The sequence below is a fragment of the Mus caroli genome, unplaced genomic scaffold (assembly GCF_978045245.1).
Source record: "Mus caroli unplaced genomic scaffold, Mus_caroli_1 scaffold_7, whole genome shotgun sequence".
In the NCBI taxonomy this organism is placed as follows: Eukaryota; Metazoa; Chordata; class Mammalia; order Rodentia; family Muridae; genus Mus; species Mus caroli.
Genome location: NW_028227262.1, coordinates 100387259 through 100403661, shown reverse-complemented (window position 1 = coordinate 100403661; position 16403 = coordinate 100387259). Strand labels below are relative to the sequence as shown.

Genomic DNA, 16403 nt, shown 5'->3' with positions numbered 1-16403 from the left:
TAAAATCTATTTTACCAATTTCAGGGCTTCTATGACCTTTTACATTCTGCCAGGATCTTTCAGGACTAGACAAAAGGACAGAATCAGGGATGGTTTGAATCCTGGTTCTCTACTTCCCCATTGCTTACAACTTTAATTTATATACTGCTTGAACCATTCATTATAATCTTGTTGCCTTTAACTTTTGGACCTTGCATTGCTTTCAGCAAGCTCAGCCATTCAGCATGGCAGTAATCCATGACTATGAAGAAATGCATTGAGTGCATATTCATGTGTCCTTGGTGGCCCTGATTTGAATGGGAAAGAGTGTGCTATAGAAGGCTGGTAGTCAGAGACAGGTATTCTTGAGCTCCTATCGACCTAAGACAGAGACATACTTGCTATGTTTGTTCTCCCTGACAGGTAAGAAGCAACAATACAAACACTGACCTAAGATAGGCAGGCACAGTCACCTGGCCACCCTTTACCCTAGACAGGATTATGGAAAACAAGTAAATCTTGTGCCTTGGTCCAGCTACTGGTACTGCTCATCTTTTAAAAACCAAAAAAGGGGAATTGTGCCCTTCCCCAGCCTTGAGCAAGCTGAGCAGACCTTGAGTGCTTGCCACAATGGACTTAACTACACAGGTGAAGTCATCACCTTACTGCACCTGTAATTTCCTACAGGAACTTAGAAGAATAGACTGTCTGCTAATCTTGCCTTGCAATGTAATCCAGCAGAAATGAAGGATGGGTTTTGTGGTTTTCCCTTTATAAGCTGGAGCTGCAGAATTAAACTTTGAGCCTTGATCAGAACTTTGTCTTGGCTGCATCCTTCTTTTGCACCCTGTCCTTTTCATTTCCAGCCCCCCTTTCAGGTAAACCCAGTTCTCTATAGCCACTGGATGACTACATAAAGGCAATATGGAGATTTCTCTATTACTTCAAATGCTTTCAAATGTGTGAAAAGAGACTTTGTTAACAATCAGGCACATCCCCAGACAGCCAAAAGGGACTCAGCAACAGTGGCAGACCATCAGGTATCTCCACAGCCAACTCCCAGGGACCCATGACAACAAGACACGTCATTAGCATGCACCACAGCCCCCGATAAGAAGCCATATTTTCCCTTCCCCCATCTCATTCTACTCTCCCCCCACCCCACCCCAGGAAGCCTCTGTGCCCCTTTCCCTTAATAAACCTCCCATGTGAGACCGGTGTTACTTTGTCAGAACTGCAACCTAGTTCCATCAGACTTGAAATTCAAATCACTGATTCAGTGAGGAAAGTTAATGGCCAACATATGTGGCAATACAGAAACTCGGTGAGCTTCAGAGCTGAGTGGTGGGGAGCTCAGTTCCCTCCATTTCATCGAACAACATTCAGAGCAAGAAGAGAGACTGTCTCTACCTGTGTGTCTCCCTCGGTAAGGGGAAACCTGTAGCTCCTCCCCCAGAGACTCTTACTGACTTCTCATTGGTTGGCATGGGCCTGCAGGCTCTTTTCTGGATCCATCATTCATAAAGAGAATAATAGGAAAGTATTTAGATCAGACATCTTAGGAGTTAATGAGAGAAGCCTGGACCAAACCAGGATTCTAAAGGGGAAACAGAAGAGGCCCAGAAGAGCCGTGTCCGAAGACCAGTACTGCTTTTGGGGATACCGCTTGAGGTTTAAAATAAAGACACAGTGACAGCTATATAATTTAAAGCTGTTGGCTTTTTGCTGAGGCAGTCTTTCCGCTAGCCTCTAATTTAACCCGACTTCTCTGCAACTGTGTGTAGCTTTGCATGACACTCATTACTTACTTACTTCCCTGCCTCCCTCTGTCTCCCTTCTGTCTTTCCTTTGTCTCTCTCTCTCTCTGCAACTCCCTGCTTCTGTTCCAGCCCCAGTGCAGGCTGCCAGCTCTTTATTACCCAAAACAAACAAGCAAGCAAGCAAATAAACAACCCCCACCCCCAAATCCCAACACACTCCTTACTCATCCAGTTTAAGCAAGGCTCTGGGGGCTACATGGAGGAGGATCACCTTCCCCAAGGCAGCTTGCATTTCTTTTGGGGGGCAGGAAGTGACAAACCTTTACATATCCTGCTAGCCTGATGCTGGCTTAATTAACAATTGAAAACACCAGGACACACTTCACACTTTTTCCCCCCATAGGTAGAAAACACAATATTTGTGGGTGATCCCATCCCACAATAAAATGCAGAGTCTCAAACTGATAGAACCTAGCGTGGAAACCCCCACTCAATTCCTGTTTCAGCGTGCACTCAAAGAATCACGAAAATACCGTCTTGATGTAATTACAGGAGGTAGTTTAATGACGAAGCTCCTAACCAACATGCATCCCACACAGGAGATAACGGATGTCGGCCACGAGGCTCGAAAGCTAGGAGGTTTTATGGATTAGGGGGCTTAGGGGTGGAGAATTCAGCATAGCAAAACACTATTGGCTTATTCAAACATTAGCAGAAAAATTACATATATGTGCAGGGTGTCAGAGTTCTGTGAGTTGTTGACTCAGTTCAGATAGCCCTGTTATGTCCTCACATTCCTCTTTATCTTTAAGGTTAAGCTGTTCCCAGGAATGTTTTAACTATGGGGCATGCCCAGGTTTGTTTTTTTCTTTATTCTCAGTCCCAGGCAGCCTCTAGGCTCACAAACAACCAGCAATTTCTGAGTACTTTATATGACTTACAGGTTTTGAAATTTCATCTTTTTTTCAAAACTTTATAAAATATGAGAAAAAGGCAAATGAAGAAGATTAATATGAACACCAAACCCCATTGAAAAGCCGAGCACAACACCTCCGACGTTTCGCCTCTGGGGAGCATCTTGAGGACCCAGCTGCCCCCCTGCTCCTCCAGCTCCCACCTCTGCTTCTCCACCTCCTGCCTCACCTTGGCCAGGTAGCACCTATAGGCTTCCTGGTGCACACTGTAACCTCCTCTAAGGAGTGCCTCGGCATAAAGGAAGAGGTCATTGCTGTGGAAGGATCCCTCACACTCCTGTTCCAGACTCCTCACCAGGGCCATGAGCTCTGCCAGCTGCCCCTGCTGCTCCTCCCCAGAGGCCCTGTTGTTGAAGGCACAGTACCTCCTCCCACACTCCTGAACCAGGCTGCGCAGGCTGCGGTTGTCAGTGTGGGTCACAAACTCTTCCAAGGACTTCTCTTCCAGGTCTTCCTTGCGGGTGAAGAGGACGATCATGTGCCTCATGACCCCTACCCCAAAGACCTCTTTCACCATCCTCACAGCCATGGCATCTTCAGCTGTGAAGCGTCCCAGCTGGGTCACCAGTAACAACACATGAGGTCCTGGGGCACACAGCAGGTAGCAGTCTCCAATGTCCTTGTCCATGTCTTGGTTCTGGGCCTTTGACTCAAAGATGGGGGGTGTGTCTACCACTAGGATGCTCCTCCCCTCCCATGTGCCTGTCTCTGCCTGGCTGGTCCTGGTCACAGACTGGCCTCTGAGCCTGGACTCGAATGCTGGTCGTCGGAGGATGCTGTTCCCTGTGGCGCTTTTACCGCAGCCAGATTTGCCCACCAGGAGGATCCTCAGTAGCCTTGATCCTGAGGTGCAGCCACCTTTATTTCCACCTGTGGGAGTGTAGGGAAGCTCAGGTATAAGAAATGAACCATTAAAAGGATGGCTGAAAACTGATAGGAATTAGCGGGAACCAATTCGGAACTCAACCCCTCTGCTTTACCAACATTACACCCATCACACAGGGGACTTCTGGGATCAAGTGTTCCTGATGACCAGTGTCTATCACATCTTTTCCTGAAGGATGGATGATTTTAGCACTATTCCAGGACCTTCCTCTGTATAAGTCTGAGATGATAGGCCATTGCAGTATGCTCAGGGCCTTATAGGGTTGGTCATTCTGACTGCTTCTTTATCTCTGTCTCCTCCCATCTATCCAGATCTCTATTTTACAGACAGTGAGATTTTATATTGAAGAACTTGCCCTTGCTATGGAGAGTGTAACAGTTAATGGCCTAATATGTCTAATTATCTGGGAGAACATTCTCTTGTTTTAGGTGCTGGAGGGAAGTTTGTCCCTTTCTAGGCACTGGGCAGTCGCTGTTGACTGTGGAAGGGAGTCCTACCTCCACCAGTCTTCTTACCTGTTACAACATTCTGAAGTGTTTCCATTTTTTTTCTAGAAGGAGAAATATGCAAAAAGTGTTCAAATTGGATTTGAATGTAACGTGCAATAACAAACCCAATATCTTGTAGGAAGAGACATCAGAGCAAAGAAAGAAAGAACTGCTGACATCACACACACATATACTCACACACGCACATACTTAGAGGTAGTTCTAGATGACCCAAAAGAGAAAGACCCAAGAAATGGGTCTGTGCACGTGAGCATATGGACATACTCATTGTCACCATAACTAGTCTTCATCCCACAATAATAGTTCATTAAGTTGTTCAGTTATTTCCTACTGGGCACATGAGCACATGGCTATCTGGGGTTCTTTGGGAACCCAGTACTAGAAACTGACGCCCAGTACCTCCAAGAGACAAATGAACTTCTTCCCACGTTCTGGCAATGGTTTGCTATGCCCAGAGTTGAGCTGAGTGCAGACCACAGGATTTTCTCTGCCTAACCTGGGAAAGTTCCTAGAAAACCAGGAGCAACTGTTCACCCAGGAGTAGGAGTCCACTGTGGGACCTGTTTGGGAGTGGTGGGCTGCCCCCAGTAAGCAGAAAGAAAAGCAAAGTCCTAAGGCTGCATAGTCAATGTGCTGTGCTCCTGGAATCCACAGGTTCCCTGTTCCCAGGTCAATCCTGGGATTGGAAACACCTTGAGGGTGTCTTTCTTTCAGGCCCTTTCTTTCCTTCTACCCTCTTCTTCACAAGCCTTTCTGATCCTTGTTCTACCCCACTCTACCTACCTCTTGTACAAGGTTAGGGAGAGCGACTTCCTAGCTTCTTTACCGGGAAGAACCTATACAGACCTTCCAAATTCAGGCCCCTGCTTGTCAAAGCTTTTGAGTGTTTCCTTGACTATGTTCCAGGAGTAAGGTCTTGTATTAGTCTGGTACTCTAGAGGAACAGAATTTAATAGAGTGTACACACACACACACACACACACACACACATACACACACACATACACACACACACACACACACACACACACACACACACACACGATAGAACAGGGATTTATTAGAATGGCTTACAGTCTCTGGTCCAGCCAGTCCAACTATGCCTGTTTATCAATGGGAAGTCCAGTAGTTGTTCAGTCCACGAGTCTGGACATCTCAGATGGTCTGTAGTATACACTGGAATACTGAAGAAATATGCTCTAATGCCAGTGAAGGAATGCACTTGACAGTGAGAATGAGAGTAATGAGGCAAAGAGAGCAAGCTTCCTTCTTCCATGGCTGCCAGCAGATGGTGTGACGGTATGACCCAGGTTAAAGGTGAATCTTCCCATCTCAAGGATCCAGATTAGAAATTGGTCTTCTCCCTTTAAAAGCAGTTAATTAAACAAGCAAAAAACCCCTCATAGGTGTGCCCAGCAATTTGGTTTTTACTTAATTCTATATGTAGTCAATCCCATATATAAGCAAAATGAAACCAAAATATCTAACACAGGCCTCAAAATGAGTGTCTAAAGAATGTCTAATTAGCCAGGCAGTGGTGGCTCATACCTTTAATCTCAGCACTTGGGAGGCAGAGGCAGGTGGATTTCTGAGTTCAAGGCCAGCCTGGTCTACAGAGTGAGTTCCAGGACAGCCAGGGCTACACAGAGAAACCCTGTCTCAAAGAACAAAAACAAAAACAAAAAATAAAATAAAATAAAATAAATAAATAAATAAATAAAATAAAAAATAAAAAAGAATGTCTAATTACAGAACCTCAGGGTCTCTGGTGTGTCACTCAAAAACACTTTTTGAAACAAATGGATTTCCTAGATGCTTTCTAGCTCTTCCACATATGAAATTGTCCAGAGACCATCTTGACAAGAAATATAAATTAAAATAAATATAAATTAAACTTTAATTTCAACACTGGATGCCAGGATCCAGCATTTAGCCCAGTAACTTTCAGCCTCCAGACACCTGTAGGGCTCAGGCATTCTGTCCCTCCATGGTCACGTGAGCCAGTTCCTAAAGCAAATCTCTGAATCTGTTGTTGTTTCCATTGCCCTGGAGAGCTGAAGTCCATTAAAGCCAAGGGTCAGCTGAAGCAGAGAAGATGCAGAGAACCAAACTCGACCCTCAGCTTTGCTTTGTCCTCTTTGTAAGAAAGAAGAGGGAAGGGTTGAAGCTCAGTCCTGTGGAGGCCATGAGCTGCTTACACGTCTGTGAGGAGACTGACTATGCTGGACAACACTGTCGATGAAGGAGCAAAGGTCACACTACCACTGCTTCCTGTACAGCTCCCTGGGCTGTGCTCCCCAGCTTAGGCTGATGGGTGGGGTTTATCGCCCCTAGGTGCTTACCAACAGTCTCTCAGGCAGGAGTACGCATACGATGCCTTTGGCCAAGCAACTGGTGGCAGGTCATTCCTCCAAATTGAGAGCCTTAAACTGCTGCCATCTCAGATTCAAGTCTGGGGAGAAAGAGGAGCGAAAGCAAGAGTGGAAACATCGTTTCTCAAGCCTTTTTCTTTAGACATTTTTTCCTTCTCCAGTGCTTTCTCTAGTCTGAACCCACACAGTTCCAGCAAAATGACTGTCACCTTGCTGTTTCCCATCTGCACCCCTTTCCCACGCGGTCCCCTTCAGAGTATTTTATGCTGGGCCACCATCTTTTCAGGACAGCAGTGTGCCCTGCTCCCACCCACTAGGAGCCAAGTGTTAGCCCACCCCTACCACCCCACCACTTCACCCACACACCTGTCAGTCCTTTCGTTTATTTTTTAAGAAGTCAGTGTGTGTGTGTGTGTGTGTGTGTGTGTGTGTGTGTCGGTTATTTCTGGCCCTTGGTTGAACCTTGGAGCTAGCAAAAGTGGAAGAGCTCCCCAAGTCTAAGAGGCCCTCCCCTGGCAGTGCTTCCCTCATGCAGGACTGAAAGAAACTGGAAGAGGGCATGGGCAGGCCACACTTGGAAGCACTGTGAGAAGGTCACAGACTTGTGTGTTGGCCTTGTGCAGATTATCTTGGTCTCATTTGAGAAAACTGATAATATCATTCTTTCTTTCCCATATCCTTCACCACAGCATCTTGAGAACAAACTGTCCTGATGGGGAAAATGTGTCATGCTGTTATGAGGAAAAACCAGTGTGCAATGGTCATGGGGTCCTTTCCAGGAATAAAAGCTTTACTGCCTGTAGCTTCATTCTGTTTGCTTTGACTGGTCTTTAAAGAATGTATTACTTTATCCAAAACAAACAGCAAATGCTTTCTGTGAACAGATGAACCTGAGTGGTGCACACCTTTAATCCCAGCACTCGGGAGGCAGAGACAGGCAGATTTCTGAGTTGGAGGCCAGCCTGGTCTACAGAGTGAATTCCAGGACAGCCCAGGCTACACAGAGAAACCCTGTCTCGAAAAACAAAAAACAAAACAAAGCAAATCAAAGCAAAGCAAAGCAAAGCAAAGCAAAGCAAAGCAAAGCAAAGCAAAACAAAACAAAACAAAACAAAACAAAACAAACAGAATAGAAGGCATTCCCTCCTGCCCAGCACTGTGAATGTTCACCAAGAAAAAGAAAAGTGATGGGAAGGAAGAAAATTAAACCTGCAGGGGACGGGGAGATAAGATAGCCAGTCCAGCCACTCAATGAGTACTGGATTCAGTGAGACAATACGCCAATAGATATGGTGGAGAGATGGGAGAGGCAGATAGATCCCTGGTGCTCATTTAGGTCCCTCTAGGCAATTTAGCCAGTCAGTGAGTGCAGACCACAGTCAGTGATGGAGAAAGACATCTGGTGTCCCTTTGCTCTCCAACATCAAGGAACCCAAGGCTCTGGGGCAGAAGCCTCGGGGTTGTTCTTATCCATTGATAGAGTCCTGACCCTGACTGGATAAAGCGAATGCTAGTCAGACAGCTAGGGTTCCTTCTGGACGATGGGTAGTGTATGAACTTCAAATCACCCATGGGGCCCACGTTCCATCTTCTTGCCACAACTCTAATTTCCCAGCTCACAAAACCCGGTCTAATGCCCCGTCCCAAAGACTGGTTCCCCTCAGCTCCTCTGGTTTCCAGACACTCAACACAAGCCTGGCTGAACAGCTATAGGGAAATTGCTTTAGACGTTTGTCTGCTCCTTTTTGCCCTTGGAAAGCAAGCAGAATGTCTAAGAGTCCATCTCTCCTGAGTCCTCAGTGGTGTGTTAGCCTTGTTCATTTGAGGGAGAAAACTCACTGATGTTCCACAGACAAGACTAAAAGTCCCTGGGGAACAGGAATTTCTCTACAGTTTATGAAAAAAGATCAGTTGTCTTTCCCTTCGGGTTGACACTAATTGTTACTGGTAGATTTAAGGGTGAGCAGGAAAGAAGAACACCACACACACACACACACACACACACACACACACACACACACACACCACAAGACCCCTGTTACCTGGTGGGTTCCTGAGGATCTTTCCATTCAAGATCTATAGCCACTGTGGAGCCACCTTCCGGTCCTAGGCAGCCTCTCCCATTGGTTTGTAATCTTTCGTAAAAGTACAAGAGGGGAAAACCAGCTCACAAGATCTGTCTTCCAGGGGGAGGAAGATGGTGTCTCCTGAGGGGTGGGAAAGAGGGATGTACATGAGTTTCTCTGAAAAGGGGTGCTCTGAGGGCTACTGAAGAAGGCAGCCAGTGGAAAAGGTTGATTTAAAAAAAAAAAAGTTCTGCTTCCTGCTCCACCCTCATCGGCCACACCACTGAGATGTTTGTGTACAGAGTGTTCTCTATGGGCGCCTAAGAGAATCGAGAAGTCTAAAAGCATGGGCAACCCAAGACTCTAGCTTCTCTTCCTCCTCACCCGGCAGACAGCATGCATCTCTTCTGCTCTGCTGTTTACCTCTGTCATACGGAGGTAGCTTCGTAGATGGAATTTGAGGTGGCAGTTGAGCCAAAATTGGCTCTCTCCAGGGCCCACTGGACAGATCAATAGCAATCATGCTTGAGCCTGGCTAAGGTACCCTGGCTTCTAGGGAGAGTATGGGAGAACAAGGCTTAGGTTTTCTCACCTGGGCAGACCTTGTCTCCACAGAAGCTATGAAGCTAGCTACCCAGTCTATAGTATGGTTTAGGCAAAGCAACAGCATTTAGTGGAATCCCAAGTCCCTTCTGCCTCTGCCTGCTGCCATGCTGGGCTCAGGATCCGGAGTGAGCCAGGTCTCCTCCCTGGAGGAGTCCCACTTAGCTGTGTGTTTGAGTTCAGATCATTTTTTTATTCACTTGTTTTTCTTTTCCGTGTATGAGTGTTTTGCCTACATGCGTGCAAGTGCCCTCTGCACATGCCTGGTGCTTGCAGAAGCCAGGAGAGGCTGCTGGATCCCCTGGATCTGGAACTATTAACACTTATAAGGCTCCTTAACTACTGAGCCAGCCCTCCAATCCCAAGTTTGTGTGATTTTTTTTTTTTTAAACAAAAGAATGTTCAAGGAGGAGAGTGGGATATGGGATCTATTTGGGTGAAATGAATATAGATGTTGTTCCTATAACCTGCATATTCCTATTCTTAGCTTTTGTTTTGGTTTGGTTTGGTTTGGTTTTTGGGGTGTTTTTTTGTTTGTTTGTTTGTTTGTTTGTTTTTGTTTTGTTTTTTGGGACAGGGATTCTTTGTGTAGCCCTGGTTGTCCTGGTCTGTAGACCAGGCTGGCCTTGAACTCAGAAATCTGCCTGCCTCTGCCTCCCAAGTGCTGGGATTAAAGGTGTGAGCCACCACTGCCTGGCCGTTTTTGTTTTGTTTTGTTGTTTTAATTGACATGTATGCTCTTGTGGATTCCTGAATCCGCCTCAGCTCCTGCAGTGTGATTTCTTCCTCACAGAACTCAGGGATTGTTTGGAACCTTTTCTCACTGCAGCTTTCTGGTCCACGCCTTCAAAGGGAAGGTGCATCCTGCTGTGAAGGGATGGTCAGCAGCCAATGAGAACAAGAGCCCAAGGCTCAAAACTGTAGGAAGGGAGTGGGAACTGGCGTCGATGTCTTGCAAACACTGCCCCCTGCTGGTTCCCTGCTGGTTTGCTGTGTTCTGTTTTGCCCAGTTTGGGGGAGTTGTTTGTTTATTTTTGGTGTGCGTGAGCTCGCACTTGCACATGCTCCTGAATGAACACAGGAAAGCCAGAACACTGACTGAAGGTATCTTCTATTACTCCGCTACCCTATTGCCTTGAAATAGGATCTCTCAGTGAATTGATTTCTACTAGGTTGACTGCCAGGAGCTCTAGGAACTGCCACTTTGGGCCCGATGCTGAGATTACAGGCACAAGCAGTCATGCCCAGATTTTTGTTTGGATGCTGGGGATTCGAACTTAGGTTCTCATGCTTGCACAGAAAAACTTCTTACTCACTGAAGGCTAACCGTCACCTCTCAGCCTCAACAAATGCTTTCTTTTTGACTTGTTACTCTAGAGAGCCCTCCTTTCTCATCACCTTGTTTAAAATCATGCTGCTGTACCCACACGAGAGTCCAAACACGAATGCCTATGGCAGATTTGTTCACAAAGCCCATCCAAATGCAGAAACAACTCAGATACATTTTAGTAGGTGGGTGTGACACACCTGGGCGATGGGAACTACAAAGAGATGAGTTAGCAGGACACATGGAGTCCCAGAGGGAACGTATATACATGCTGCTAAGTGAAAGAAGCTGATCTGGCAGGGCTCTGTGCTGTATAGCCACAGCTCTGTCGCATGCTGGAAAGGACAACTGTGAAGATCACCTGTGGTCAGGGACTTGGGGAAGTAGAGAGAGAAATGAACAGTGAAGCCAGAGGAATCTATGCTAACGAGATATTCTATCTGACCTGTGGGTTGCTGTTATCACCCACTTGTCAGGACCCACAGGATGTCAAACACCATGAGTGACCCCTGCTGTAAAGCTACACACTTTAGTTAATAAAATACATGAATATAATTCCACGGACAGCAACAATACTCCACTAGTGCAACATGTTACTGATAGGAGAAACTGGTGAGGAGAGCATACCCCCTCTGTACTTTCTGCTCAGATTTTCTGTAAATTGAAAACGGCTGAGGATGGAGAGATAACCGCAGTTGAGACCATCAGCTGCTCTTTCAGAAGACTCGAGTTCAATTCCTAGCACTCACAACCATCTGTAACTCATCCCAACCCTTTCTTCTAGCCTCTGCAGGCACTGTAGCACACGGTGCACATATATATTGCAGACAAAACCATTTATACATATAAAAGAGAAAATATAGGTTAAAATGAATGTTTTAAGAACTGATTTTTTAATAAATCAGTTTTATAATAAATAAATTTTTAATTAATTTAAACTCAGTAGAGGATAAAAAGGGATGAGACAGGGCAAGAATCAGAGTAAAGGAGGTGAAATTGAGAGGGGGGTTGAAAGGGGATGAGAAGAGGAAAATAAAGGGTAGGAGAGCAATGGTTGCTCACACTTGACAAATTAAAGCCTGTAAAAGCTTAGCGAGAGACAGCCAAGGTCACCAGCTGGCAATGCTGGTGGGAGTGCTGGGAGAATGTTTATTTTATTTCTGTGTGTATAAATATGTGATTGTGTGTGCACATGAGCGAAGGTCATGCCAGAAGAAGGTATTAGATTCCCTGGAGGTGAAACTGCAGAAGGCCGTGAGCTGATGTGGGGTCTGGGAACCAAACTTGGTTTCTTAGGAAGACCAGAAAGTGCTCTTAGCTGCTCGGCCATCTCTCCATCTCAGTGAGTTAGTCTTAAATGACTGCAGAGGGCTGATTCGACCCTGGGATGCTGACATTTCTTTCTCTGGCTACCACTGCCGCTTACATCACAGTGAAGGCTTTTATCTCACCACGGCTCTCAGCACTGTTTCCTTCATCTGGTTACTTGATTTATGGTTGTTGTTTATGTATAGGACCCATCTCTAGCTTCTCTAATTGCCCATTTAATTCATAGGCAAATGGATGACAGGCAAATGATAGACAAATCGGTTAAATATATAATATAATGGAGAGTTACATTTCACAAAATTGCATAGCAGCAGGAAAGTGGGACTGATATTTTAGAGCATTAAATTATGTGTCCTGTATTATTTAGTATGTATACTATTATCTAATAATGTATGTACTAATTTAAATGCATAGCTCCTATGTCAATGTTCTTAACATCTTTCTAAAAAGATACAAATAATAAGTCGATACAGTGGACTTTTAATTTTAGTACTTGAGAGGCACAGGCAGACATTTTTGAGCTTGTGGCCATCCTGGTTTACATAATGAATTCCAGGTCAGTGCCAGGGCTGACAAGTGCAATTCTGTCTCAACAACAACAATAAAATTCAATAGAAGTGACAAAATGAAATCACAAAAGTTACTCAATACAAAATAGGGCAAAAATTAAGGCTAGGAAAACCCAGAAAGATCAAACCCAGATACACGATGATTACTTTAATTCAATAGCAGTAATAACTACATTAAATGAATAGCCAACATATTTCCAAACCATAGTCTGTTAGGCTATTAGAAAATAGGACCCATTTATATGATGCCTTTGAATTTCCCACTTTAAAAATACAGATATAAGTAAGTTAAAACTAAATTCAAACAACATTCAGAGAAAACTATAATAATGCGAGAGAGGCAAACTTCAGAAAGTAGGATATGACCAGGATTCCAGGGAAGATGCTAGGACTCCATACCCAGTGATGGAGATGCCACTTCTCCAAGATGATGCAACAATTCCAAACTTCTCAAAAGACATGAAGAGAGATGGAAAGAACTAAAAGATTACAAACACAGAAATCCACTGTTGTATTCAGAGATTTTAACATGTTTCTCAGTAATGGGTACAGCAGCAGGCAGAAAACCACGTTTGTCAGTGGCTTGAACAACACTACTGACACATTTGGCTTACTGGTTTGTATGAGACACTCTGACCACTGTCGACAATACACACACTCTTCCCACGAAATTTTCAACCAAACAGACCATATTCTTGTCTTCAAAAATACTAGACAATAGAAATTGTATAGCATGTTTGCAAACTACTGTGTGGGCAGTACTGAGAGGGCAGACCCTTTAAGAGGCAGGGCCTTGTGAGATGTCAGCAAGTTGCCAGGACATTCCTTTAATGTGGATTGTGAGTCTCTTCTCCTCACTCTTTCATCCCGTCCATGTAGGAACAGATTTCTTCCACCATAGGTACCTGCCATGCTGCCCTGCCCCACCACAGGTTCAAAGACAATGGCCATGGGTCAGAAGTTCCTAAATGGTGAGCAGGGGAAAAAAAAAAAGGCAGGAAGAAAGAAAACCTTTTCTCTTTTTAAGTTGATTATCTCAGGCATTTTGTTTCAGTGGCTAAAAGAGAAGAACATGGAATTACCACTCACTGTCAATGGGAATGTAAAACTGTATCACCATTTAGTGACGAGGGAGGTGCTGCTTCAGACAAATGTGCTCAGATTTGGAGATTATATGGCTGGAAACCAAAAGGAGCAGTCTTCCCCCACCCACCACCACCATTTAAAAATGTTAATATCTACAGCATGGTTTAGAAATTAAATCCTTTGTAAATGGTCTTGGTGAAAAAATTTAGGCTTAAAAATTATTTTAGTGAATAAACAAGAGCTGTAAAGAGCAGTGCTTTGGAGAAAGCCCTACAAGGCCACATCAAGGCATTTTTAGGAGACCTGCTAGAGGAGAATGCAGGAAAACAACCTGACTATTCACCAACAGTGGAGGGAACACACGCGTTGTTAGCAGCCCTGTCCAGTGCAGTGACGCACAACCATAAACACAAACAAGCTGCATAGATGTGGATAAATTCCATGAACATCAAGTAAGCCAAAAGAACAGACATACTCTTCCCAAAAGAGGATGGAAGCCCGTCTCAGTTTCTCCAAGGTTAATCATGGGAAAAGTCTAAATTTTCTATTGCAGAGAGGAAATGCTGTGGAGCTAAAACTATAGAAAAATAAGGACGTGGTCACTACAAAGAACAGAAGGTAATTCCAGTCTGGCAGGTGGGGAAGGATGGTGTGGCAAGCACGCAGGAGGGCGTGGCAAGACGGAGGGCGTGGCAAACTGGTAGAAAACTGAGGCGACCCAAAAGTAATTTAGACAGGGCACAAATACTAATTATTTAGGAACACACATCCCTGTTGAAAACATGAAACAAAATGTGTTTAAACTGGAAACATAACCATGTTTTCGGTAGAAACACTCTCTAGAATAACAATAATCATTATTTCAAAACCAATGCATCACATACACTTTCAATAGCAATTTGCAGTTTCTGTGAATGAAATCTGATAGACTGGATTTGTTGATTGTCTTAGTTAGGGTTACTAATGCTGTGATAAAATACCATGACCAAAACAACTTGAGGAGGAAAGGGTTTATTCTGATAATGCTTCTACCTTAACAGCTCATCTTCAAAGGAAGTCAGGACAGGAACTTAAGCTGGGCAGGAACCTGGAGGCAGGAGCTGAAGCAGAGCCCATGGAGGGGTGCTGCTTACACATTAGCTCCCCATTGCTTGCTCAGCCTGCTTTCTCACAGAACCTATGACCACCAGCCCAAGGATGGCACCACCTACAATGTGCTAATCCCTCCCCCATCAACCATTAATTAAGAAATGCCCTACAGGTGGGTTATGCATGTTGGGGTTCAGTTGGGGTTCCTTGTCCTCTGTTTGTTCGCTCAGGGTGTCCAGACTCTGCTGTACAGCAGGCTGGAAGGATGGAGTGAGAGGGATGAGACAAACTGGTCCGTAGGTAGTGAGTTATCTCAACTGATTGCTCACAGTCAGTTACAGATGGAATCCCTCTTCTATGCTTTTCTATGCTCTTCTCACTACTGTACTGGACTATTCTAGAGATAGAATAAGACAAAGCCCACCTACCCCAGAACTCACCTAATGTGCTTTAAATCGGGCCTGCGAGCTCACTTCGGGGTCTTTCTATCTTGGTAATGAGCATGTTGGACTTCTGTAGAATAAAACACTCTTTGCATTCACATCCTTTTTGAGTTCCAGGTATCATTCTTCAGCGAATCATGGACCCTTACAGAAGCAGAGTCCACAGGTGGGGTCTGCAGGATCCCTGTCTGGGTAGGAGTGAGTGCCAGGGGGAGGGGGTACATTGACAGGGCATGAGGAGGTGGGAAGAAGGCCTTCTCTGATGATTTTAATGAAACAGCTCTCTTAGAGAATCTTAGCTCGTGTGCATAAGGTTATTAGAGGTGGGCTTGTACACATATATTTTACTCGGGTGGAAAAGGGCTATATATACTTTGGAGAGTGGGAAGGAGTTTTCGTGTGAATGAAATCATTGGTTGGAATTTAAAGTACTGTGAATGAGTCATTTGTATGGAGAGGCATTCCAGAAATCCCAGGTACTTGCTGGGCAGGTTCTTCTCAAGAAAGGGGTCTTTGAACTTGTAGGTTTGCTGAGGACTATGTGACAGTCCTCAGATAGAAGATTGGGGGTCAGGCTTCCCAGATCAGGCACTAGGTGAAGGGAGTCCTCTATTTTTGCCTTGCGCTCAGAGGAGCTATCTGGACATAGTAGATTTTGACCTTAAGTATCGAGGTGCAACATATAGGCTTGCCTACAACCTGATCTCATGAAAGAATTTTCTCAATTGAGGCTCCTTCTTCTCTGATAACTCTAACTTGTGTCAAGTTGACATAAAACTAGACAATATACTGATCTTTCTTATTTTCAGTGGTGGGGAATCATACCTAGATCCTTGCACTTGACAGACAGATGCTCTGATGATGAGGTATGTCCCCAGAACTAGATAACACTGTAATAACTATACATACTATACAATTTAGTTAGTTCTACTTTATTAGGCATTAAGTCCATTCCAGAGAAATACACACACACACGTTTCAGTATAAAAGTAAAAGATAATCCAGATGAAGAGAACCCTACATAATTCAAAACAACACCTAAGTAAAAGTTGAAACAGTTATTGCACACAAAAGAGAAGCTTCAATAATTTTAAAGCTCTTTAGGCATATATTTACTAACCAAAAGGGTCGTTTTAATACTTCTTGTAGAAATATTGTTGACAAAACAGGCAGAAAGAAATGTAATATCTAGTGTTTTAGAAAATAAATGATATGAAATAAAATTTTAAGCCATGATAGGTGGGAGGGAAAGGAGGCTTAGCTATATAAGCACATACAAGCTAAGCCAAGGAAGATTTGCGAGATGACCTGGGTTAATGATAGTAGTTGCTTTATGACGAATACATCTGCCATCGTTGAAAATAATTGTGGCTCCCCTTTCTCTTTAGAGGGTGTTAGCCACCAGCCTAGG

General features: G+C 44.5%; 1 protein-coding gene across 1 annotated transcript; it reads right to left on the bottom strand.

Moving 5' to 3' along the window:
* Nucleotides 1-1204: 1204 nt before the first annotated feature.
* Nucleotides 1205-8736, bottom strand: LOC110295597 (GTPase IMAP family member 3). Its single transcript, XM_085840625.1, has 5 exons — nucleotides 8523-8736; nucleotides 6451-6560; nucleotides 5183-5472; nucleotides 4115-4149; nucleotides 1205-3583 (listed from the first exon to the last, which is right to left on the bottom strand). Exons 4-5 carry the CDS (start codon nucleotides 4140-4142, stop codon nucleotides 2694-2696), a joined length of 918 nt encoding a protein of 305 aa, XP_085696751.1. The 5' UTR covers nucleotides 4143-4149; nucleotides 5183-5472; nucleotides 6451-6560; nucleotides 8523-8736; the 3' UTR covers nucleotides 1205-2693.
* Between the last annotated feature and the right edge of the window lie 7667 nt (nucleotides 8737-16403).

Excerpts from the sequence above, each read along its gene's own strand:
- LOC110295597 (XM_085840625.1), bottom strand. The coding sequence starts at position 4,142 with ATGGAAACACTTCAGAATGTTGTAACAG. Across the intron at positions 3,584-4,114 it reads ACTTCAGAATGTTGTAACAG|GTGGAAATAAAGGTGGCTGC; the intron begins GTAAGAAGACTG and ends ACACTCCCACAG.